At 39.8% G+C, this 24,456-nt stretch overlaps 1 protein-coding gene and 1 long non-coding RNA gene across 2 annotated transcripts; both read left to right on the top strand.

The window, feature by feature from the left end:
- Nucleotides 1-4,212: 4,212 nt before the first annotated feature.
- LOC144380963 (uncharacterized) lies at nucleotides 4,213-7,695 on the top strand. The gene is made up of 3 exons (XR_013445327.1): nucleotides 4,213-4,320; nucleotides 5,170-5,356; nucleotides 7,586-7,695. It is a non-coding gene; the product is annotated as an uncharacterized LOC144380963 (long non-coding RNA).
- Nucleotides 7,696-9,932: 2,237 nt separating this feature from the next.
- LOC118528552 (2'-5'-oligoadenylate synthase 1-like) lies at nucleotides 9,933-24,302 on the top strand. Its single transcript, XM_036080983.2, has 5 exons — nucleotides 9,933-10,129; nucleotides 14,381-14,505; nucleotides 20,143-20,332; nucleotides 23,288-23,497; nucleotides 24,007-24,302. Exons 2-5 carry the CDS (start codon nucleotides 14,388-14,390, stop codon nucleotides 24,161-24,163), a joined length of 675 nt encoding a protein of 224 aa, XP_035936876.2. The 5' UTR covers nucleotides 9,933-10,129; nucleotides 14,381-14,387; the 3' UTR covers nucleotides 24,164-24,302.
- Nucleotides 24,303-24,456: the final 154 nt, after the last annotated feature.

Here is a 24,456-nt window from a genome sequence, read left to right as displayed (position 1 = left end):
CCCTGCTTAGTGGGGAGTCTGCTTCTCCCTCTGCCTGCCGCTCTCCCCTGCTTGTGCTCTCTCTGTCTCTCTCTGAAAAATAAAATCTTAAAAAAAAAAAAAAAAAAGAAAATGAATGGATACACCACAGAATGGCACAAAATATTTTCAAATAATCTATCTGATGAGAGTTTGGTATCCAGAATATATAAAGTATTCATATAATTTAACAATAAAAAGACAACCCACTTAAAAAATAGGTAAAGGATCTGAATAGACATTTCTCCAAAGAAGATACACAAATAGCAAGCAAATGAAAAGATACTCAACATCATTATTCATCAAGAAATGCAAATCAAAATTCATGAGATCCACTTCACACTTACGAAGATAGTTATACTTTAAAACTGGAAAATAATAAGTGTTGGTGAGGATATAGAGAAATTGAAACCCTCATACATTGGCTGGTGGAAATGTAAAATGTGGAGATCAGTTTGGCTCTTCCTCAAAGGGTTAAAGATAGAGTTACTGTAAGACCCACATTCAGATACCCAAGAATTCAAAACAATGTTTCTACAAAAATTTGTAGATGTATGTGTGGATGTTCATCACTGCATTATTCATATTAGCTAAAAGCAGAAACAATCCAAATGCCTACTAATTAATGCATGGATTAATAAGAAAAGTGGTATATCCATTCAACAGAGTAGTTTTTTTACTCATCAGAGTAAAAATGAATGAAGTAATGATACATGCTACAACATGGATGAATCTTGGAAACATTACACTAAGTGAAAGGTGGGAGGAGAGAGATCTCATTGAGAAAGTCTAATAATTCCACTGTTACCATTCCTTCATTCTTCTGATCCTGGATGGAGAGCTCATGCTGGGAATCTGAGTGATGTACTAGGTCCTATCTGTGAACTACAAATGCCCAGCATTGCCTCAACACCCTTTCTTGGCTCAGTTGGTCCATAGGCTTACGGGCGAGTTATGTATCTGCCTACCCCCTTCACTGTAGCTGTCAAGATTGATTGGCCCAGGAATGAACACCTGGTGTAGGGGAAATGAATCACAATTTGGGTAGATCCAATCAAGTTCTCCAAACTTCACAGCATTGGGGCTTGGAGGAACTCAATCCATCAATTCACGGGAATTGGCTGCATTTATGAAGCTGATTTTTAAGGCACACTCTGATGCAATGGTGACCAACTCCTTCTGGTTTGCCTGCCTGAACTTTCCTGGTTTTAACACTGAACGTGTTGCATCACAAGAACCCCCACAGTTCCAGGCAAACTGGGTAGCTTGTCACCCTACAAGGGCGCCACTGTGGAGCAAGCGTACATATTCGTGCAGAAGAAGACAAAGGAAGCAGACATAGGTAAGCAGAGATGCAGAACTACAGAGCCAAACCTAGAATCAGTGGGAGCTGCTGTCTCTTCTGAATATTTTCCAGTTCCTTCCTCTACCCACCTATTCATCCATTTACTGGACCGAAGTTTATTGAACATTCACCTTGCTTTAGGCAATTTGGTAAGGACATAGATGGTCTTGAGGTCTGGGTTTACTTCCCACTCTTGGATTTTCCAAGATCCCCGAAACCCTTTCGATAAATTCCATTTTATATTCCTTGCAACCAAACTATCCTTAAAATACTTGTCCATTAAAATGATGGAGGGCACAGGGAAGAGGGCAGGAAGAGAATGTTTCAGCTTAAAAATTCCACAACTCTTTGCATCAGTGCATAAAGGACTCTCCTGTTTATGGTATATGTCAACTTGCGTCCTCCTGCGGGACCAAGTTTGGGAACAGTGACATCCATAGATCATAACAGCTGGGAACAGGAAGACTAAACAGACATTTTAGACATGTAACTTGGAAGAAGAAAACTTCCAGTGTTATTCTAAAAGGTCTCCAATGAATCCTGGGTGTTCTCACTAGACCAGTGGCTTTCAGGCTTTTTTACTTCTACCCTGAGAAAGATATACAGCAAATATATGGTAGATATCACCATGGATTACTCTGTAGCAATGAAAGCAATGGACCAGAGTATAGATAGTATCTTTTTAGTTTCATTTTATGTAAATTATAAAAAACATGAACCCAGAGTAAGGAATCTTTTACAAAAACATATATATAACAAAACAAGATAACACATTTAACACATTATAATGGTTGCCTATTGGAGGACAAGGAGGTAAATGAAAGTGGAGGATGGGGGATTAAGGGAAATAAAACAAGAGATGGAACTTCTGCTGACCGAGAAGATATGAAATGAACTAATTAGTGTAATTGCGATTTTTTAAAATGCTTTTTACCCTGCAACCCAGTACAAATATGCATATGTTTAGCTATAACAAGTGTTTCACAAATCACTATTTACCTTCAGTATGTTCAGTATTCTCTAGTTTTGTCTTATTTGATTTTTTTTAAGCATGAGTCACAACCCACTAAACTGTTTTCACATCTTCTAATGTGATAGGACCTGTAGTTGGCGAGCTGTACCGAACCTCAGTGAGAAGTACACATACTCGGCAGCTCTCAATTTGTGGGACAAAGACTCCAAAACCATTTAAGCCTGGGCGTTTTTGCAAGGAGGGGAAACAGTTTGCCTCTCTTTCATTTTATACAGATACATTTTGGATTCATTTCTGCTTCTGATTGAAGTTCAGAACTACAATGTAGTAGGCACAAAATGGTCCCCCAAAGGTCCCTGTCCTAATCTTAGGAAGTTTTGAATTTGTTACCTTATATGGCAAAGGAGAATTAAGTTTGCAGGTAGCCTTAAGGTTGTCAGGAGCTGACGTTAAAATTGGGATACGATCCTGGGTTATCTAGTTGGGCCCAATGGAGTGGCAAGGGTCCTTAAAAGTGGAAAAGGGAGATAGATCAGAACGATGCAATGTGAGCAGGACTCCACTCACTTTTGCTGCATTTGAAGATGGAGAAAGGGAGCCACCAGCCAAGAAATGTGGGTTGACTCTAGAAGCTGAGAAAAAAGCAAGGGAGTGGATCTTACCCAGAGCCTACAGAAAGGAACTCAGCCTTGCCAATGCTTAGATTTTAGCCTGTGAGACCTCTTTCAGACTTCTGGCCTACAGAACTGTCAGATAATAATTTTGTGTGTTTAAGCCACTGACGTTTGTACTAATTTATTACAGTAGCAAATGCAAAATAATTTATGAGTACAGTTAGAAAAGTTGCATCTTGGGGTGCCTGGGTGGCTCAGTCAGTTGAGTAGCCGACGCTTGATTTTGGCTCAGGTCCTGATCTCAGGGTCCCGGGATCAAGCCCTGTGTTGGGCTCCGCGCTCAGAGGGAAGTCTGCTTGAGACTCTTTCTCTCTTTCTGTCTCTATCCCTCCCCCTGCCTCTCTAAAATAAGTAAGCAAATCTTTAAAAAAATAAGAAAAGTTGGATCTAATCAATTGCTAAGACACTGGTAACTATAAATCCCAGAATTCTAACCTCTGAGGAAGGAGGTCTAAGCTTCAGGACTAGCTTTACAAATGCAAGCAGAGTTACTTGGCAACCAGAAAAACAAACAGTTTCAGGGGCAGCCCGCTGGAGACTGGAATCGCCAACATCTTCCTGACTGTGTCTCTTGGTACAAACTTCTGCTTTTTATCTTTTTTTTTTTTTTTAACCAGGCTAACCCATCCCCCCACCCTGCTTTTTATTTGTTTTTAACTACTTTTAGAAATCCAGGGAGTGATTCAGAAGACATGTATAAATCATTACTCATGATAACTTTCTCAAATATGGGAATTCATGGGGTGGTAAAAATTGAAGAGACAGTGGCTCTTGGAGAGTCCTTGAGTAAAGATTATAAGTAAAGCAGCAGCTACTAACGTCTTTTGGGTCACAGATTCACTTGAAATCCTTTCTAGAAGAATGTGCATATATACCTAGACACGATTTTGCATTGGGTTTTACTGATGTTACCGCCTCCTTACTGTTTATAAGCCCAAGTTTACAAACAGCTCATCTAAATAGGTACTGTGTTTGATTTTAGTGAGGGAGAAATTTCTTGGAAGACATTCATGGGACTGAGCCCACATTAGCACACTAGAAGTAACATCTGTGTCCTAGTGAACTGTGAGGGGCTAGATTTTCTTCAAAGGGCTTATGCTTTTTGTTTTTGTCATCAGTAGGATCTACATCTAATACTTCATTGGGAAAGGATGTGGGCTCTGAAATGCTATAAATGTGAGTGCTGTGGGAGAGATTTTGTCAACTGCAAGGCTCTGAGATATCACCTTCGACAGAAGCATTTTGGAAAAGTTCACTGCGAAGACTGTGGCCACGAAGTCCTGAGGGAGAGACTGCATGATCACAGTGAGGTACAAGTGGGGAAAACACCCCTGCTTTTTATTTGGTTTTTCATTCCCCTAATGGAGAATTATGGACAGGAGACTAAAAATCAGAACGGACCTCGTGGCCATAGCCCAGGTGGTGGGACACAGTGGGGAAGCGCGCGACTGTGTCTGGGAGCCCGCTAGCAAGGGTCCCCCTCCCGGGGCTGCCATTCCTTGGGGATGCTCGGCAGATTTCACGGAGTGCAAGTGTTGTACCCTGAGCAGCTGCTGTGGTCATAATCATTATTCCCAAATGCTTGTGACGTGATAGGAGTCTCACAGCCCCAGAATTTTTACTTTCAATGTAACCTTAGAGCTACCTGAATGTACCTCCCTCCCTCCTCCTCCCCCTTTCACACATGAGGGAGCAGAGACCCAGTTAGGTGAAATGATTTGCCCAAAGCTTCCAAATAGTAAACGTCAGAAAAAGAGCCAGGATGTCATTCTTCTGATTTTATAAAACAAAACTAGTGCTTTTTATTTATTTATTTTTTTTGACGTAGTGTTCCATGATTCATTGTTTGCGTATAACACCCAGTGCTCCATGCAATACGTGCCCTCTTTAATACCCATCACCAGGCTAACCCATCCCCATTAAAAAAAAAAAAAAAAAATGTGTCTTTTTTCCAGCACCCTGGTTCTCATGGTTCATTTATTCATCTACTGCAGCATTCTATCTATATCCAAAGAACGAATGGGCTTTGCTGTGTTTTGGAAACAGAATGAGAATCCCTCTGCTCACGATTGGGAGCATTTAGTGAGAAGCCAAATGAAGATGAGGAGACCTTTCAAATAGCTGTTGTAATTCCTATGTTATATGTTTACTTTTCTCAGTCTGTGCAGGAGAGGTCAACCGTGGAGACACACAAGCTCAGCTGGGAAAATCTAGAAGAAAGGAATATAAGGCATATGGCTACAGAAATATCAAAAACCTGTAGGATGTGTTCAAGGCGCTTTGGAACAGTCCTTAGTCGGGAGAACCATGAAATACAAGAGCATCGCTTCACAGCCAGTAAGAGAGGTAAAAAAGATGCCTGGCTCTTTCCCTCTGTGTATATTTATGCAACATAGAAACCATATTTTGGTTTTCCCTCAGCGCAAGGCTTTAGGGCTTGCTTCTGGGAACAGGAAATAGAGAATGGAGAGGATGGAACCAGGATGTGGCTCGGAACTACACGCTCTTGGGGTGGCAGGGACGGAGAATAATTTTGCAAAGCCAAATTTGAGGAAGAAGCTGGGAAACCAAGGTATCATTCAAAGAGACAATACAGCACAATTCTATGGGCTTGTAGTCAAAAGTGGAACCATGTCAGGAATTCAGGTGGGAGTCAGGTTATGGTCTGTCCATGTCAAAAATAACCACAAAACTAAGATCTTAGGTCTTTTGCTCTCCTATGTGTGCTCTGTCCTCTAAACTAACTGGTGACCGCTGTTCTATGAAAGTCTTCTAAAAAATAAAAATTTTTCCAGGAAGTAATAATTGATTCTGGATACAGAGATGTCACTGAAAAGTAATCATTTTTTGATGAACTTTCCCTAAAGAGAGTAGTATATAAATTGGATATTATGTTTCAAGCAAAAGAATAAAAATGTCAAAAGAAAAAAAAAAACCCAACAATCTGTTAACTTGGCTTAATTGATAAAGCTTACCAAGGGGCTCTGTATCCCTTGAGCGTTGATATAAAGTTTCTTGTTACTGATTAGTTCTCAGTATGTTCTGATTTCCATTATGATTTCTTCTGTGATCGGTGATTTATTTAAAGTCTGTGGTTCTTAAAATTTCTTAAAGTATGGAGTATTTTTGGTTATTTTATTACCGGCTTCTCATTTGATTGCACAGTGGCCAGAGAATGTAATCTGTGGGATATTAGTTCTTTGACATGTGCTGAGTTTTATCGGTAGCTGAGTATATATATTCAATTCTTGTGGATGTTCCTTACATGCTTGAGGAGGAAGGTCCAGTTGAAAGTTCATTCCCAGAGAGTATTAGTGAATTCTTTAAGGCACTTGAGCTCTCCTCTCACCAGAGGCTAATCTAAAATTAATTCTCAGTGCTAATATGAATTAGTTGTATAAAACTGAATGAGGGCCACTTTGTGATTGCAGATACTCAGGGATTTTTTTTCCCCTAGTCCATCCAATGCAGAAATTATGAAAGTTTCTTTGCTGTTGAAGGGGCTCAGCATATGCCACCCCAAATTATGCCAATTTGGTGTATTGATTATTTGGAGGTGAGGCAGTTGGGACACAGTAAATGAAACACTCTGCTCTCCCTGCCTAACAGCAAGCCAGCAATTCTCCCTCTCCCCTGTACTGGGACCAGGAGAGTAGCCTTTATCACTGGAGACCTAGAGATGGCACATGAATCTTTATAAACAAACCTTAATAACCTTTACCTTCCATTAGTTCCTCCTGTATATTTCCTAGTCACTTTCCCACAATTTATTGGCCTTAGAAGCCCCAAACTCCCTTCCCTTTGTCTAGTCACTTGTCCACAATTTATTGTACTTTGTATAAGTGGTATACAAGGCCCCAGGTCTCACTGCTACTTTGAGTTTTCATTTCTTTTCTTTAAAGAACCCTGTGCATATTAAAAAAATGTTAACATCGGTAAAATGTGTATGCTTCTTCTCCTGTGAATCTGTCTATTGTCGGTTTAGTTCACATGCCCCTTTCACTGAACCTAGTTATTCAGTTATTCACTTCCTTCTTGTGAAGGGTGGGGTCAGTCTTGTCAGCTCTTCCGGCTCAAAACAAACACACACCTATGATGTCCCTCTTTAAAAATAATGTACTATCTCCTGATTTCTAGATGTTGACTCAGTTTTTCCTTTTTGAAAACACCCTGCAAGCCAAACCAAACATTCTGTGGGCAGAATATGGCCTGTAGGCTGACAATTTCAGACTTTTAATAGATGGTTTAACTTGGAATTCTGTACCCTGGGATCATTATGTTGAAACTTGTTAACATATATGTTTTTCATTTAGAAACTTAAAGTGATTTAGTCAATTGGAGCAAAGATTTCTTTTTCCTCGCGTAAGAACGGTGGAATATTTTTTCTTAAAAAATTCAGCCATTTCTCTCTAGAGACCTAGGGTTAAATGTCAGCTAAGTCTAGAGGGACTTATCACAACTAGGTAGTCCTGGTGATTAACTAGATGTAATTTGCATATAAAATTAGATTCTTGCCTTAGCCACACATCTATTTCTGTGCAGTGAATATCAAATACTGATTATTTCTCTATGCAGCCCAAATGTCTATAGGATTTTCACCTCATAATATGTTGGAGTGTAAGAGTCCCCAAGAGCTACAGAGATTTGCAGATGAAAATATCCGCCCAGCCTCAGGTCTTCTGAGCTCTGCCTGTGTGGCTGAGATCGGGGCCCTGCTCGCGCTGATCCAGGCTTGTTTTCCGGTGCCGGCCACCCGAGTGATCCAGGTAATCTGAGCCCCCGGCCCTATGGCCAGGCCACACAGCCCTACGGAAGCCATTCTTCTCTCATGGAGGTTATGCACATCAACTGGGCAAGGCCACATGTTCAAAGGCCAGCGTTGCCTCCTGCATGGGGTGACACGGCCTGCAAGGAGCCCTTTGAAATGCCAGGGTAGGCTTCAGGCCGGTGGAACAGGCCCTCAACCATGCAACAGCTGGAGCCCATTAAGGTTGGCAGGTTTTGCCCAAGGGATGAAAGTGCCTTTACATTGGCAGGGCCAAGGAACTGGCTCACACTTGACCGATATTTGTAAATGCTTAAGGGGCTTTCAGGCAAAGGAGCTGAGCCTGTCCCCCAGAGCCCTCTTTCATGGCTGAGCAGTCTGCCTGTGGAAGTAATTAGGTGCTACGCTGATGGGCTCCCTGTCAACTTAAAGACAACTCCGTGTGTCCAGGAATGGCTGTCCGCAGAGCATGGAAAATTTCCTTGAAGAAAAATGGCTTGAACACAGGAAAGGGATCCCAATAACAAGGATGGTATGGTTTCCTCCCTATTGTTACTATTACTGGTAACATTAATACTATCAGTGCATACTCTCAAATCAGTGTTTAGAGAAAAAATATAGGGCAGTTCTGAGGGCCTTTTATTCATGATAATTTTTCTACTCCTTCATTTAAAAATGCACACATAGGGGTGCCTGGCTGGCTCAGTAGTTGGAGTAGGAGCCTCTTAATCTCGGGGTCGTGAGTCTGAGCCCACAAAGGATGTAGACATTACTTAAAAAAATAAAAAAGAAATTTAAAAGATGCCCCCAAAGTGCACATATAATTGTTATAAAATCATCTTTAAGCCATACATTTATTTAAAAGCAAAAGTGATTTTTTTTTAATGTAACTCAATAGCAAATATGATTTATGAGTGTGATTAAATTCTTCTTTAAGATAGCTATGGCAAAACCCTGACTATGAAACAATGTATATTATTCTGTAGAGATAAGGTGCGGGCACAGAGCTGGAAATCGGGATCCAGTGTTTGATTCGGGTCCTGCATGGTGCTTGCTCAAAACAAGAGCCGCTGATGGATTAAGTGGCAGAATTGTCGTGCCCTTTATTCCATTCTTGGAGATTGACGGTACACATTAGTGTATTGAGAACTCTCAGGTTAAGGCTGCTAAAAACTCCATTTCTCATATTCCCTTGTCACTGTGATTTCTAATGGGGAACAGGTTTCATAAATGAGTTGCACTAGTGGGAACTGTGTTAAGAACGGAGTTAGGGTGGGGGAGAGACAGTGTGGCACAGGGCACCCCTCTGAGCTAGTCCTCCTGACCCGCAGATACAGAGCGACTTTGGAGCCAAGCTTTGGAATGCTTTCTATTGTCGTGAAAGTGCATTGTCACTGTGTGTCACCGTCCACCTTTGACAGATTGCTTCTGCCTTATTTGGGACATGATATTTCCTAAATCATAGGTAACAGGTTTTTTTGTTTGTTTGTTTGTTTGTTTGTTTGTTTGTTTTAACTGACAGAGAGATTCTCTCGGGAACTGGCACCCTAAAGTTCTCCTTGAGTGCTAAAGAAGGCAACGATGTGCTGTTGATTACTTAACGTTTTGACTGTTATAAAATTACATTTAGCAAGAGATCTGAAGTAAATTCTCATTAACTGTAATTACAGAACACTTTATAGAAAATCATTCGAGATCTATTTAGAACCAGAGCAAACGACATCCGCCAGGAAGGGCGGGCACTTCCGGTTCGAACTCTCGGGTCGGGTGTGCGTCGGGCACGTGGGCGGAGCCGCCCGTCCGGGTGTTCGCTGAGCACTGCCATTGCGAGCTTTGGGCTGTACGGTGGTGAATTTGATTCCTGCCCCTATGGATTCCTTCCAGGCCGGTGGCTTCTAAGCAGAAAGAGTCTGAGAACTTTTGGCTGTAAATATTCACAAGGATTTTCAGGCTTTTTGTGCAGAGTATACTTTCTTTTTCATAGGCGAGGCTCAGTTCTCAGTAGACCATGATAGATTACTTTCTCTTTCTCCCGTCTTTTTCTTTTTTCTGTCAAGTTGAACCAAGGGGTTCAACTGCACATATTTAAGCTATTCCACAATGTTAATTGACCCTAAAATGCTACGACTTGAAATCCATTCTTCCCTCAAGGTTAGTTTGGTTTCACCCACATTATATCCTTCATCTTCACAGGGTGGTTCTTATGTAAAGGGGACTGATACCCAAGGATGCTCTGAGATTGACATCGTGTTGTTCAGTGATGTGTTTACTAATGTGAACCATTGCAAGAAACAACTGAGAGAAGGGTTGGATGCTCTGAGAGAAAACTTGAAGCAAACTTCGCATGGAAACAGGTCTGGATGAAGGTGTTACTGTGAATTCTTTTATTCCACAGGTGGAAAAGTCAGCTAAGGGAAACTCTTAGCTTGGCACAAAAGGGCATTATTGAGTAATAATTATTTGTGTATGCTAACATTAAATTCTTGGAAGGAAATGGAGAGATTGCCCAGAGGCATTTTTTTTAAAGACTTCTAGCTAAACTTTCAATGAAAGTTCATGAATTTGAGAGCCTATGATTTAAGGACTAATTATGTCTTCTCCAAAGCACCTTTATTTAATTTCCATCCCCTTAGCTGAAATCTGACTCTGAGGAATGCAAACAGGAAGGGGTGGGAAAGGTGCCTCCAAGTACCAAGAATCTTTGAGACACATTTGTCTGATAAACATTCCCTTCAGCGGTATCCCGGGGTCTCTTGCTGATGTGGCTTTGCTGACATTATACACAATGTCTCCTCTTTGCTCCAAATGTTGAACTAATCAGGCCTGGGTTGTGTGTGTGAGTGTGTGTGTGTGTGTGTGTGTGTGTGTGTTTTGGTAAGTTCCAAAAAGAGAAAAAGAAAGAAATGAAAAAGCCTTGACATGTTATTTATTTTTCTATTTCATTTTTACATCTCCTGTTATTTTTTTCAGTCTAGTGAATTGTGGATGAAGAAAAATGCAAATATCTGTGTTGTAAAACGAAGAAAACATTTTTTACTGAGAAAAATAGACCAAGCTAGGTGCCACTTGAATGTGAAAATAAGATCAATGTTTTAAAACAGGGTCCCAGGACTGTTTCTTAATTTAAATAATAGATTCATTACGAAGCCCTTGCTTCAACTGAGTACGGAGAAGTAGCTTGAATGTGTCTTTTATTGAAGAACACTACCTTCAGGAATACCAAACACCTACTAAATTGTGGTAGTTAGCAAAAGACGTCAGATGAATGGCATGATGGTGACTATAATGAAGTCCATTGGGTTGGAAAGGCAGAAAGGGAAATGATGGAGTTTCACATTAGATTACACTTTGGATGGAGAAAGACCACCTTTAAGACAAAAGAAAACAAAAAGGAGAAAGGGGAGAATGTGTTTTTCATTTACCCATTACTTCTTCCAAGTTTTCCCCATTAAATTTGTAAACTATAGGGTACATTACACCATTGTTATTATTATTTATCAAAACAGAATGTTAATGTACTCTAAAGACACATTAAAAATAAGAGTTAAGCTATACCCGTCCCATGGTGACCTTATTTGGAATCAAAATATTTGTTTTTCATTGTTAGGTCCTTTTTCTATACTCCTTGCCCACCCAACTTCAAAGAACCTTATGGACCCACTCTCCCTAAAGCTTTTTCCCCTCCTCCATATCTCAGGTGCCCTTCCTCCTGGAGAAAAACAGTCCTTGAAGGTCTTTACTTTTTGGATTTCCAGAATGAGTTTTGAAGTAAAACCCATGAAAAATAACAGCCCTGAAAACCTTAGTTCATTTGCTCTAATTGTTCCTGACTAAAACCAAGCAAACTCATTTTCTCATCTGTGTTCCTTCTATTCTTTCAACTCATTAAATAATTTAATTGAAACCCTTTAAAGTTGAACCGAATTCCCAGGTAACCACCGTCTTTCCTTTGCACCTGTTAAGTGCCTATTCATTTTCTCTTCCCCCGAGTGATTTTTCCAGGGACTAATTGTTTTAATTCAGCCCAGGATCTATTTTATCCCACATTTTGTTTTGCTGAATGGTTCCGGTGGCTGAAAAGGAGCATATTTGCTGAGGAATGAGTCTTTGAGGCAAACTGAGGAAGCAATGTGAAGGCAGGGAAGGAGGCAGGCTGTCCAAGGTGTTGTCCTGTGCCCAGATCTGTATGCAGCAGGCGTTTTTTTGGGCTTTCTTCTGCACTACTCAGAGCAACCAAGACCATACCACAATTCATTTGAAGGGAAAATTAAATTAAACAGGAAAAGAAGCAGATACGTGGGTCTGACAGTTGGTTTTGACTCCCACCCACTGAGAGAGTTTATTGTTTCAGTTGATGCCTGGTTTTTGGTGATATATTGTTTGTTGCAGTTATTTTTAAAGCTATTCAGTTACCCTATTTTGAGAGATGGGTGTGAGGGGAAAAAAAAACCTCTTTTCCTTTGAAACTAGTCTATGCCTTCACCTACTGGTAACAACAACTGTTCTGTGTCAGTCATTTGCTGGGCCCTGCTTGTGAATGAAATCTCAGGAGACTTGCCCAATAAGCCCAAGGTACTGGAAATCATTTACACGCCAGAGGAACTGTACTCCTCTCTTTACACATCAGTGTGTTTATTATTAAAAAACCACAATAGGAAAACATACTCTCAGATTTTAAGGAGACACGGCTATAAAATATGTGTCATGCTTATAATGGTTATGGTTATAACGGGGACTTCTCCTCATTATCTCTTATTGCTTTGATTTAGAGGTCTTGAAAACAAGACTCTCTGTTTCATTTTATTATCCAGGCAGAGCATCTTAAGGCTTTTAGAGCCACATCACAGGACGTGGTAGTTGTCCTGATAAGACATAGACAAGACAAGACGTGTTCAGGGACTGGGCTGACAAGAACAGGAAGTGGCAAATAATATCACCTGAGGGCTCATGAGCAGGCACTGCTATGACCCACGCCTCATTTCTACTAATAATATTAGCAAAAATCTTTTGGGATACTCATTGGACTGTAAGGTGCGTGCAGGGTAGCCTAAGATAGTACTGACATCCTCATTAACCTTGACCCATTCCAGAACTCTGAACTCCTCAGTAGATCTAATAATTCATTCAAACTCTCTGGTATTCACACAAGTAAGCTTCACATACCTATGGCCATGTCTCCCATAGCCCTGTCTCTTGGAATTTCTAGTGATTTTTAAAGATTAAAGCCAGGACACCGTGCATAAAAAAATCTTAGATGCTTTAGCCGATGTTATTTTTCCAAAGAGGGTTTACTCTTTCTTTCTTCACCAGATGGATAGAGTGAGAGCTGATTACCCACATCACTCTTCATACCCATTAAAAAAACATGTGTGAAGGCGAGAGCATTGGTTTGTTTTTTTTTAAGGATCCCCAGGTGCTTCTAATGTGTGGCCAAGTTGATGGATCATTGTTACAACCTAGTATGTTCACCAGGGACTTCTCCCTAGTCTTTGTCTCCTCAGCCCTTGAGACTGAACCCTAATCCATGTTGTCTAACCCCGGCAAGGCAAGACTGTCAACAATCCCATTCAGTTCTTCAAGAGGTCCTGCTTTGTTTCTTTAACCATACTTGTCTCAAGCATCTTCAGAATTCAGCAGATGTTTGGAGGGAAGAGGTCATATTTCAGGTTCAACTCTCCACCCTTCCCTTTTCATCAGGATTGTGGCCTCCAAGTCTCTTAACATTGTGTCAGCCCCATGAGCTTGGCAGGGTTCTGCTGGTTTCTTTAATCCCAGCAGCTTCTCTTTGCCCAAACAAAATCCATGTTTTCAGCCTCTTGTCTATTCTCCAAGTCAGTGTCATGTCCCCAGAAAGAAAGCAGCAGAGTATCTGTCCACCTCTCCATGATGTGCTGCCCCCACCCTCACGGGACCTCAGCCTCTCCAGCTTCATCAGCTCCCTGGTGCCTCTCAAATATGCTTACACATGGTTTTTAAAATCTAATCTTCTGGTTGTTCTTAATGAGCACCAGTCTTCTATAAACTACTCCATTATATCCAGAAGTAGAAGTCTGATTTCTTTTAAAATATTTTACTTCATCATATTCATGATTAGTAATATTTAGTGCCCCAATCCATATTCAGATGATAATTCATTTAATAGTTACTTGTTAATCACCTACTATGTGTCAGATACTAGGGACAGGGCAGTGAACAAAACATACACAGCTCCTGCCTTTGTTCAACTAACACCCCAGAGTGAGAGAAATAAGCAAGTAATATAATGCCAAGTGGTGACTAAATGCTATGAAGAAACATAAAGCAGGGGAAGGGGGCAGGGAACCGGGAGGGAGCTCTTGTTTTAAAGGGTGGCCAGGAAGGGCCAACTGGTGCATCAGACACCTGAATAAAGCCAGGACTGGAGCCACAAGGATCATCTTCAATGAGGTATACCTTCTAGGTATAGGAACAGCAATTGCAAAGACCCTGAGGAGGGACCATTTCTGGAATGTTCAAGAAATATCCAAGAGAGTAGCAGGGCTAGAGTAAGGGGAAGGATGATTGAACATCATCTTGTGTTTCCTTTCTCTGTTATTTCTCATGACACGTCATGTTCCTTTTTTAAGGATCCTAATGGGAAAGAGAGCACCCTTGTCTTTAAGATTCAATTTTGTATGTACTGAAGGTCTTCACAGGCATTCCTTTGAGATCATGGCCTACTGTGACGTCCTGGGGCCTGCCCCCTCCACAGGTAAGATGTATTTTTCTTATTTCACAGGAAGCCTTAAAATGGCTGCTTCTTCAGGTTGTACTTATAGATGACTGACTATATCTGGACGTGGTATTGAACGAGGCTCAGGGAACCAGATTGCTTGCAGTAGAACTGGAACATGGAGTGTTTTTAGGAGCCCTTTTTCTTTTCTATAGCACGTAAACACCATGCATCTCTATGCCGCCAGTTTTTAATTTGAAAAGTGTGATCAAGGATTGACTATTTGTCCAGTATAATGGAGTAGAGAAAGAGCGCAGGAATCCCTACTTGAGCCTAAGTTGAGTTTGCACCAGGATTCAGCCACCATCTGGCGGACTCAAGAGGGTAAATGAGTCTCCTCCAGTGGGAAAGATGGGTTAGAAACACAACATGGACCCAAACTCAACAGATCAGTGTTGAAGAGAGAGGTGCTTAATACTCAGCACCAGTGGACGCATACTCCTGTCTCTTGGAGAAAGATTTCCAAAAAGTGTGAGTGAAAAGCAGAAGAGCTGTTTCCTGGCTGTCTGCTGTGGCAGCCAGAGCTCAGGTCAGCCTGGCTTTGCAGCCTGGGTGGTAGAGTGCGGCTCTGGGGTTACTGTGTGAGCGGGGAAGGCGTCCAGAGGTACCGGAGCAGCCGAGAAGCACCCTCACTCGGACTGAAGAGGAGGCAAGAACAGGCCTCTCTCCTTGATGCTCTTACTTTCCTGGTACTGGCAGAAGAAGTTGTGCCTTTGGCAAGCATGACCACCCTGATGGCATTACTGTTTTTGGTAGGACCATCAGTGCCTTCGGTAACAGCAGCCGCAGAAGACATGGAACTACACAGAAGATCGGGAGAAGGTGGTGATAGCAAATAGCATGCAGTATAGAAAGAAAGAGTCTGCAAGCACATGTGAGCTAGTCAATGGGCGCATCTTAGATGGGGGAGAAATCTGAGGGAACTCCTTCAAGAAATGGGAAATGAGAAGGACATTGTTATGGCATTGTGATGTTATTTTTATTCCTAAGATGTGATATCTGGAATGATATATGATGTATAAAATTTAGTCATACGTATAAAGAGGGGGGATAAAGTATCTCCATTAGGCAAGAAGATGAAGGACCTGTTGTGGGCCCCTCCAGATTCACATGTCAAAGCCCTAACCCCCAGTGTGATGGTATTATGAGGAGAGGCCTTTGGGAGGTAATCAGATTTCGAAGAGTTCATGGGCTAGGGCCCCCTTGGTGGGATTAGTGCCCTGAGAAGAAGACAAGGAGACCCCAGAACTTCCTCTCTGGGCCATGTGACAGCAAGGAGGCAGCCAACTGCAAGCCACGAAGAGGTCTATCACCAGGAACCAAATCTACCGGCACCTTGACCTTGGACTTCTCAGCCTCCAGAACTGTGAAAAAGTACATTTCTGTTGTTTAAGCCATCTGGTCTATGGTATTTTGTTATAGTAGCCCAAGCAGAGCCCAAATGACTAAGTGATTTATGTAGATGTAAATACATTCTCCAGAGAACTTGGAAGTTGAATCTAGGCTTCTGCTTGACTTGAAACATATATATATATATATATATATATATATTCTCTTTGCAGCGATAGGTGGATATGAAACTGCCATGAGCCAATACATGACCAGTTATCTTCCCATAGCTTAGCAGGACGTATCAAACATTTTAATTGATCTACTCATTTATCTCATTGGACTATTATTTGTGGAATATCTACCATGTAAATACTTAAAATGGATTAGATAGGAGATCAAGATTTTTGTTCTTTTGGAGCTCACCTTTTGTAGAGGAGAGTTTCATGAGCCCAGTAATCCTGAAGTATGTTTTTCCCTAAAGCTCCACGCTCTCTCCTGTCTCTCTTTGCACAGTTTCCACTGATACACTTTTTTTCTTTTTTTCCAGTTTATTTAAGTAAACTCTCTACCCAATGTTAGGCTCTCAAACTCACGACCCTGAGATCAAGAGTCAAGAGTCAAGAGCTCCCGACTGAGCCAGCCAGGCGCCCCCAATGATACATTTTTCTTAACCTGCCTCATCCTACACCCTGCCTTGAAGTTTCTGCTTACCTTTCAAGACTCAGCTCAGTGTCAGCTCAGCTTCCTTCTCTAATCTTTCCTAGACCTGCCTCTTCTGCTTTTCTCCTTTCTCCTTGTATCACCGCCGCAGCACGGTCCTCTTGTATTGTCACTGTGCACGGGTTTGGCTTCCCACAGTGTTTTGAGCTCTTTGAGCATAAGCTTTGTCTTTGTGCCTGGCACTTTATTATTCAATAACTGTTTATGGAATAAAGGGAATAAATAAGCATAACATTGGTCCTACCCTCTCAGCCAGACTCCAGAGGAACATGTTGACTTTCTTGATGTAGTTCTCTTACTTATCAGTACTGTTGGACAGTGTGCTGCTCATATTAAAATTCTCTTCTGTTGTGCTATAATTTGTTAATACACATATGTTGCATGCTTGCCACCTTCTAGGGACTATTAGCACTGGGGACGCAAACATGAATAAGACATGAGGGGGTTTATAGTCTGGAGGGGAAAACAGACACATAAAACGGTCATTTTAATATAACATCATCTGTAATAAGACAGAAGTATGGGGAACTCTGAAATAAGATAGGGTACTAGGAAAGGGAGTGTGGACTCTTAGGGTATCCTACAGTTCTAGTAAGTCCTCTTGGCTCTGTAATCTTGCTGATTCTGTCAGATTTTTTTTTTTTTTTTTGAAATGCTGTGATGTATCCAGCACCCATTATATGCCATACATAATTCTCATTGCCCTAAAGTTAATCTGATTAAATGATCTCATTTGACTTGCAAAAAAAAAAACCTAAAAGAAAGCTACTATCTCCAGTTTGAATATTTAAAAAATTGAGCCTTAGAAAATGTAAGCGATTTACCCACAGTTATGTAGCCAGTACGTGCAAGGGCTGGGAAGTAAGTCCAGGTCCTTCAGACTGTCTAGGACCTGTGTAGTCTGATACAACATCCAAGTTCTATAATGGAGAGAACACCCTGGGCTTGCAGCCAAATACGAGATCTATTTCATATTATCTATGAGACCTTGGGTAAGTCATGTAAAACTCTCAAGTCTCATTTTTTTCATCTATAAAACAGAGATAGTTGCCAGAATTAAAATATGAGATTTAATTTGAAATCATGTAGCAAAATGCTTAGTACAATGAATATTTATTTTTAAAAAAGATAATTCCATCTCCTTAAGTCTTACCATAGGCTCATAAAGCTCTCCTATTTGTGCAAATGCTTTCTTTCTCTTGTGTGCAGACTCCAAAAGCACAGTTGTTAGCCAACAGCAGCTCCTGGGTAATCGTCTTGAGGATTTGAGACTATATCAGTAGCTCTCAAGTGAAAATGTCTCCCAGAGGAGAAGAAGCATATTTTTACATTGGCTTCTAAGTCCCCTAAGTTCTTGAGCACAGCTGTGTGAAATGAATTGAAAAAGCCTGGAATTATTAGATAGCCCTGCTTCTCTCCACTGAGGATGGGGAGTGGGTTTTATAGGACAACAACAGTCCAGCAACTCAGACAAGTCCTAGGATTCCAAGGAATTTTAGTGGGCAACTATATGTTACTAATAATTGTCAGAGCAAGACTCCAGATGATCACCTCAAATCTTCACAGGCATCTTGATGTTATTCCCTGCACATCTTACATATGTGCTAAACAAGTAATAGCATGGCCCGTGTGCCACAGTGCAGCCCAGAGCCCTGAGATCTGACAAGACCATGATTGATAACATTCCTGCTCCAGATAGGATTCTCAGATCAGCACTACTAGCGTCACTTGGGAACGTGCTAGAAATACAGAATTTTGGGCTCCATCCCAGACCTACTAAATGAGAAACTGCATTTCAAAAGATTCCCACATGATTCTTGTACTCATTAAAGTCTGAGAACCCCTGAATTAGCTATCAGTTAGGAAGCATTTGGGCTCAGATCTAACCTGCAATAGAGGGCAGTAAGGTGACAACAGATGGCTTAACTTCCCAGCCATGCTGACTTTGGGCAACCTACTACCTCTTGGAATCTACTTCCTCATTTGTAAGCTGGAGAGAATAGTAGTTCCTGTATCTCAGGGATGTCAAAGAGTAAATGTGTTAATAATGATAAAGCACTTAGAATAGTATTTGATTCAAAGCAAGGGAGCTAAGTATTCCTGTTTTACAAGTGATGGAGATGATATGATGACGATAAAATAAAGACTCACCTGTCACACAGAGAAGAAACAAAAAATCATAAGCCTCAAAAATAAGTTAGAGACCCCTAACTTGGGTTCCTACCAGTGAAGAACTTGGAAGAAGGGGAAATGCTGATATAGTGGTGGCTTTGAGGAGATAATCCCTGACATTTTATCAGCTAGAGTAGGTCATCAAATACCTGACATACCTATTGGATACCAAAATTTGAGTTAAATTATTATTTCTTTTATTTTCATCATCATAAATCTGAGTTTCTATCTGAGTCTGATTGCTAAGAAAGGCAGAGAGCCTCCCAGTAAAACTGAAAGGTCTTTTTTTTTAATAGTTCTAATAATTGTTGCTTGGGAAGTTTGGGACTAGAATATGTTTGTTATAATATTTGCCATATATAACTCTATTCGCTTATGGAATTTGATTTTACTCTCTAATCTGTTGATAATCAACCTACTATTATATCTCTGATTTGACCCTCAACAGCTGGACCAGTATGAAAAGACTGTACAGATATGTTTGAAATTAGGAATCCAGATCAAGGCATATAAGTTTTATTTTTGTAAAATGTATTTTATAAGTAAAATAAAATTCCTGGCCCAAGTTAACTTTAAAATATGTATTGTAGATTTGAAATTTGCCACAATTAACAAGAGTGTCATTGTGTGACAATTTAGTTGGGCAGAAGGATAGGTAAATATAAGGGCTGTCCAAAATAAATTCATATTAGAACTTCTAATTGTGTTGAATTGGGAAAATTTAAATAGATTATGATCAAAGATACGAAACATTTATATTTCATACAAGTAGAATAAGCACAACCTGAGTTGTAGTATTAAGCTACAGATGATTATTTGATCATTCTTCCCATTTAATCTAGTTTTCCTCCCTCTTTAGTCTATCACTAACTGAAATGGATTATTTGTTTTAAATTTGACCTAAATGCATCTTTAAAATCATCTCTACCTTTATAAATATAATAAATTCCCTCAAGAGTCCAAGTAGTAGAATCTCTTCTGCAAGTATGTATACAAATAGGGACAATTTAGATATTAAACAAGGGGGATTATATAGGTTATTGTTGAGAGAGCCTGATGACATTTAGCTTATATGTAGAGTATATTTGCATAAGGTAATGAAATAATCTTCTGGGAAGTAAACTTCCTCTGCAAATAGAAAATCTGCCTCATCAGAGTTGCTTGTACCAGAGTTTGCTCATTTGAACTGCTCCGGCATCATGATGTTGAAGCTTTCTCTTTTAATGACGGGTAAACCCAACTGACTTTCCTAAAAAGAAAAAAAACTGTTTGGTTTTGAATGACCAAGGTCTAATTAATCAGAGTAACATAGCTCATTTGTATCAGGGGAAACCAGGAAAGGAGAGGAGGGAGCAAATACTCACAATGGTCTTTGTTCCTTGGTGTGAACAGGTTTAAAACTTCACCTTTACCGCAAACTGTACCTCTGTGATGACAGGGACGTGGCACAGCTGTGTGCCTTGGCCCTCTTGCCAGACCAAGTGGACTTTGTCAAGGCGTCTGTGGCAAGGGTGAAGGAGCTCACTCGCTTAATGATACACTGGTTCAAGACATCATTTGCCAGGTCCACGGAGGAAAATAAGTATGTACCAGCACATGGGCACCAAGTGAGCCTTCCTCTTTTCATATCCCTTTCCTTTACACTTCCAGGCCCCACCTCTTTCCTTGGTAGGCAGAGGAGAGGGAATATATGGAGAGAGAGAGAGAGAGAGAGAGAGAGAAAGGGCTGTCCAGAATATGGAACATGTGTATTACATTATTCCAAAACAACATAATCGTTTGGTAGGAACCAAAGAACAGAAACAAAAATATTCAGTGGCATAACCAGATGGATTGGTGCAAAGAAGGAAGGCACAGGAAAAAGGAAAGGGAAACTACTAGCACAATTTGAATGGGGTGTTTACTCTTTGAAGCCTCAATTTTTCCTTCCTCTGTAGCTGGTTCTTGATAAGGCAGAGTTGTTTTTCAGAGAACTGGGGTCCTCAAGTTGCGGGTGCATGTTCTTGTATCTTCCCTTGCCTTTGGTAGGGACAGGCTCTAACTTATGATGAAGGGATGTGAGGGAGACTCAGTGACTCCTTTGAGGATTTTAAGATAAACTTTTGGTAAAGAAGTAGAAATGAATTCTCCATTTGGCAGAAATAGCAGAGACAGGGGATTTACTACAACATATTTATATACGGCACTTTCTACAAGGAATATGTCTTCTTTGTCTTTGCATAAAGTTGCTAATACTCTTGATTTGTTCATCTGAATCATACACTCTATTCTTTGTATATTTTTCTGTTTACCATTGAAAATATTAGTCACTTTGCAAAAACACGTATTACTTCTATATAATTATCTCCTGTATCTAAATATCTCTACACATTCTATATGTTTTTTTCTCATTTGGTTGAGTAAAAATTTATTATTAAAGATAGAAGAACAAAGAAATAAAGCTTCTTGCCTAAGTAGATCCTTGGCAGATGACAGCCCTGGTTTTGAAATCTAACACTTATTTTTTTTTTTAATGGAGAGCATTTATAGGTCTGGAAAAAGAAACTTATCTATTAATATAGCAGAACAATAATTCTAAGACTTAAAAAAGGGTGGTATTGTGGGGAAATTGCATCACATATGTTATGATATGGTAATTGGTTTTCTATTTTGGGAAAGTAATCTGGTAATGTTGTATTAAATATTTATTATGTGTTAAGGATTTTAAAATATTCAAGCTATTTGTCAAGGTAATTCCCTTATATGAAAAAAAGTGATAGTAAAAAGTAAAAAAAAATGTTTACTTATTACTTGATTTCAAAAAAAGAGTTGAGGCCATTTATATTAAAAATGTCATAAAAAAGAATACTAAAAATAAAGGTGTAAAAAAAAATTAAGAAATACCTAGAGAACCAACCTTGGAGAAAATAAATCACATTTAAAAAAGGAATTCATGTAAATATGGTCAGAATTGTGCTGCCTAAGATAAGGAAAACTAGAAACAACAGAAATGCTCCTGAAGAGCAAACAAACTTGCACACAAATATGATGAAATATTATTCAAGACAAATTTGGGAGCATGTAACACGTGGAAAGGGTTAAATGAAATGATGTCAAAGGGCTCAAATAGAACACAAGATAGTATGGACACGTGTCAGAGGTATGTAACTACCCATGTAAACATGCCGTAAAATGTCTTTCTCCCCCCTACATTTACTCTCATGGAATATGAAGAGCATCTCCTGCTTGAGTGGTTTTCAACCATGGCTTCTTTTGGCACATGGGAGTATTAGCTCGTTCAATTGGAGATGGATTTGAAGTCTGGTGTTTGTTGTTGTCAACCCCTAAGGGAGTATAGCAAGAACTGAATTATTGATCAGCTGAATCTGGTTTGCTATTTCATTACCGGGACAAAAATTTTTTTCTACTTTTAGTTTTTCCTATTTCCTTTACTTAAGTAAAAACAAATGACCAATAGTGATAGTACAAAAATATTTTCATTCTGTTAGGGAAAAAACTGCTTGATTTTGCAACATATCCCCAAAGAGATTGCTATGGCTAATGAATGCCAAGGCAACAAAAATACATATTAGATATCAACCAACATGAAATCCTGAAACTATCTGATTTGGTTTATTTTTTCTCCCATGAGTTTGTTTTTAACCCTCAGCTTTAATTTTTATTTTATTTTCCCCTGATGTACATAAACTGCAATTTAAAAGATTAATGTATAAAAATTTTCCTTCTTTACCCCAAATTCCCACCTCCCTAACAATGTTTAGGACATATTTTGCCAAATTTGTTTTTTATGTATGCTTAGTTTTTAAAAAACAAAGAACAAATGGGTTTGCACTTTATGTATCACTATGAAAATTGTTTTTCATTTAATCTATATCTTTTTATATCTGTACCTAGAGATCTTAGAGATCTACCTTCTTTTAACAACTGTACAGCACAGTGCAATCATTCAAGACAAATATAATGTGAGGTTCAAATACAAACCACATATGCTATTAGATATTCTGGTAGCAATATCTAGAAGGGTAAAATGTAATAGATGAAATTAATTTTAATAATATATTTAGCCCACTATGTCAAAAATGTTATCATTTCAACATGTAATCAATATAAAAATTATTAATGGATATTTTCCCTTTTTTAAAATATAAGTCTTCAAAATTCAGTGTGTGCTCAAGTCAGACTAGCCACATTCTCTACAGAAGGAATAGAAGTGGAAAATGCTGATGAAAGGGAAGGAACATATCAAATTTGTATAGAGTTGACTGTATTAATTTACAAAAAAGACTGTATTAACTTACCTTTTCACCAATAGACTGTGTCTATTTTCTCACAAACTCACCCATGTTGGATATTATAATTCTTTATATTTTGCCAATCTGAGGGGTGGAAAATTATTGTTTGATAAGTAGTAAGATTGAAAATAGAATTTCTTCTTCCGTAAATTGCCTGTTGGGCTGAAATTTTTCTCCTATCTGAATAAATCTGTCTTCATTTTCTGGGTTAAGGAAGTAGACAACACTTCATCCTGTGTGTCTAGGTTCCGGAGACTTCCCTCCTCTTACACAGTGGAGCTCCTCACCATTCACATCTGGGAGCTGGCAGGAAAGCCGCTGCTCTTCAGCCTGGTGCAGGGAATGAGGGCAGTCCTCAAGCTTCTGGTTCGATATGCAGAAATTGATGTTGTCTGGCACAGACACTACCATCCCAAGTTCCCCATTTTTGTAAAGGTGAACCAGAAACACACAAGGTAACTATTTATCTTTTTCTATGCTCTTAGGATAGAAGAAGCATGTTTGCCATCCAGAAAGAAAAGTCTGGAGCGAAAACAGCTTGATTGTGATTCACTGTAAATGAGAAGGCCTTAATTAGCATAAAGTCAATTCCCTTTGATTACTTCTCACAGAACTTTAATTCTCAAGTGTGAATTATGAGTAATTTGAGTAGAATGAATCAAATGTGGATACACACGGCAAATGGGGAGGAAACTGAAGACAGGAAAGCAGGGAGGAAATGCCTCCGGAGGTGAAGAGGAAAAATGAGAGGGCATTGGAGTTGGGTTGGGGGGGGCGGGGGCAGAAGCAAGATGCTGTCTCTTGATGGGTATTAGCCTGCAGTGGACTTGCTTCCACCCTTCCAAGAGTCCTTTTCTTAATCACCTTCCTTCTTTAACTCTGACATCCCCTTTTCTCACTATACAACGAATCAAAACTGAGTTCAGACGTGGATAGTTTTGTGTTTTGTTTTGTTTTGTTTTAGGCCGTTCATTTTAGACCCTGCCAATCCTACTGTCAACGTTTGTGACACCTGCAATGCCTGGGACGAAGTTGCCCTTGTGGCGAGACATAGCCTACTGAAGCCTCTTTTCAGCAGAGTGAGAGCTGAGCCCCCTTGGCTTTTCACAGATGACTGGTAAAATGGGCAAGGAGCTACTGTCCTTGGATTTCCATGAAGAAAATAAAAGGGATGCCGAACATATTCCCAGTTAGAGTGCTCTGGATGAAAGGCAGTATGATTGTCTTACTCTAATTCACGACGTTAATGACCTCATCTTTAACAAACATATTGATATGAGTCATCATTTAAAATAAAAGAATCCATTTCAGCCTTTAGAAGAATTGAACTCTCCTCTCCCATTTTTTGGATTTATTTGCTTTGGTGGCCTCGTGGAGAAAAAAAACCCAAAAAACATTTTTAAAAATCTAAGTA

The sequence above is a fragment of the Halichoerus grypus genome, chromosome 2 (assembly GCF_964656455.1).
Source record: "Halichoerus grypus chromosome 2, mHalGry1.hap1.1, whole genome shotgun sequence".
Taxonomy (NCBI): Eukaryota; Metazoa; Chordata; class Mammalia; order Carnivora; family Phocidae; genus Halichoerus; species Halichoerus grypus.
The sequence above is the reverse complement of the archived record's forward strand: the minus strand, read 5'-3'. Positions and strand labels throughout refer to the sequence as shown.

What these genes read in the sequence shown, in the direction of transcription:
- LOC118528552 (XM_036080983.2), top strand. Translation starts at nt 14,388, where the DNA reads ATGGGAAAGAGAGCACCCTTGTCTTTAAGATTCAATTTTGTATGTACT. An exon ending in GGGGCCTGCCCCCTCCACAG is followed by an intron (nt 14,506 to 20,142) that starts GTAAGATGTATT and finishes TGGTGTGAACAG; the next exon opens with GTTTAAAACTTCACCTTTAC. An exon ending in GTGAACCAGAAACACACAAG is followed by an intron (nt 23,498 to 24,006) that starts GTAACTATTTAT and finishes GTTTTGTTTTAG; the next exon opens with GCCGTTCATTTTAGACCCTG.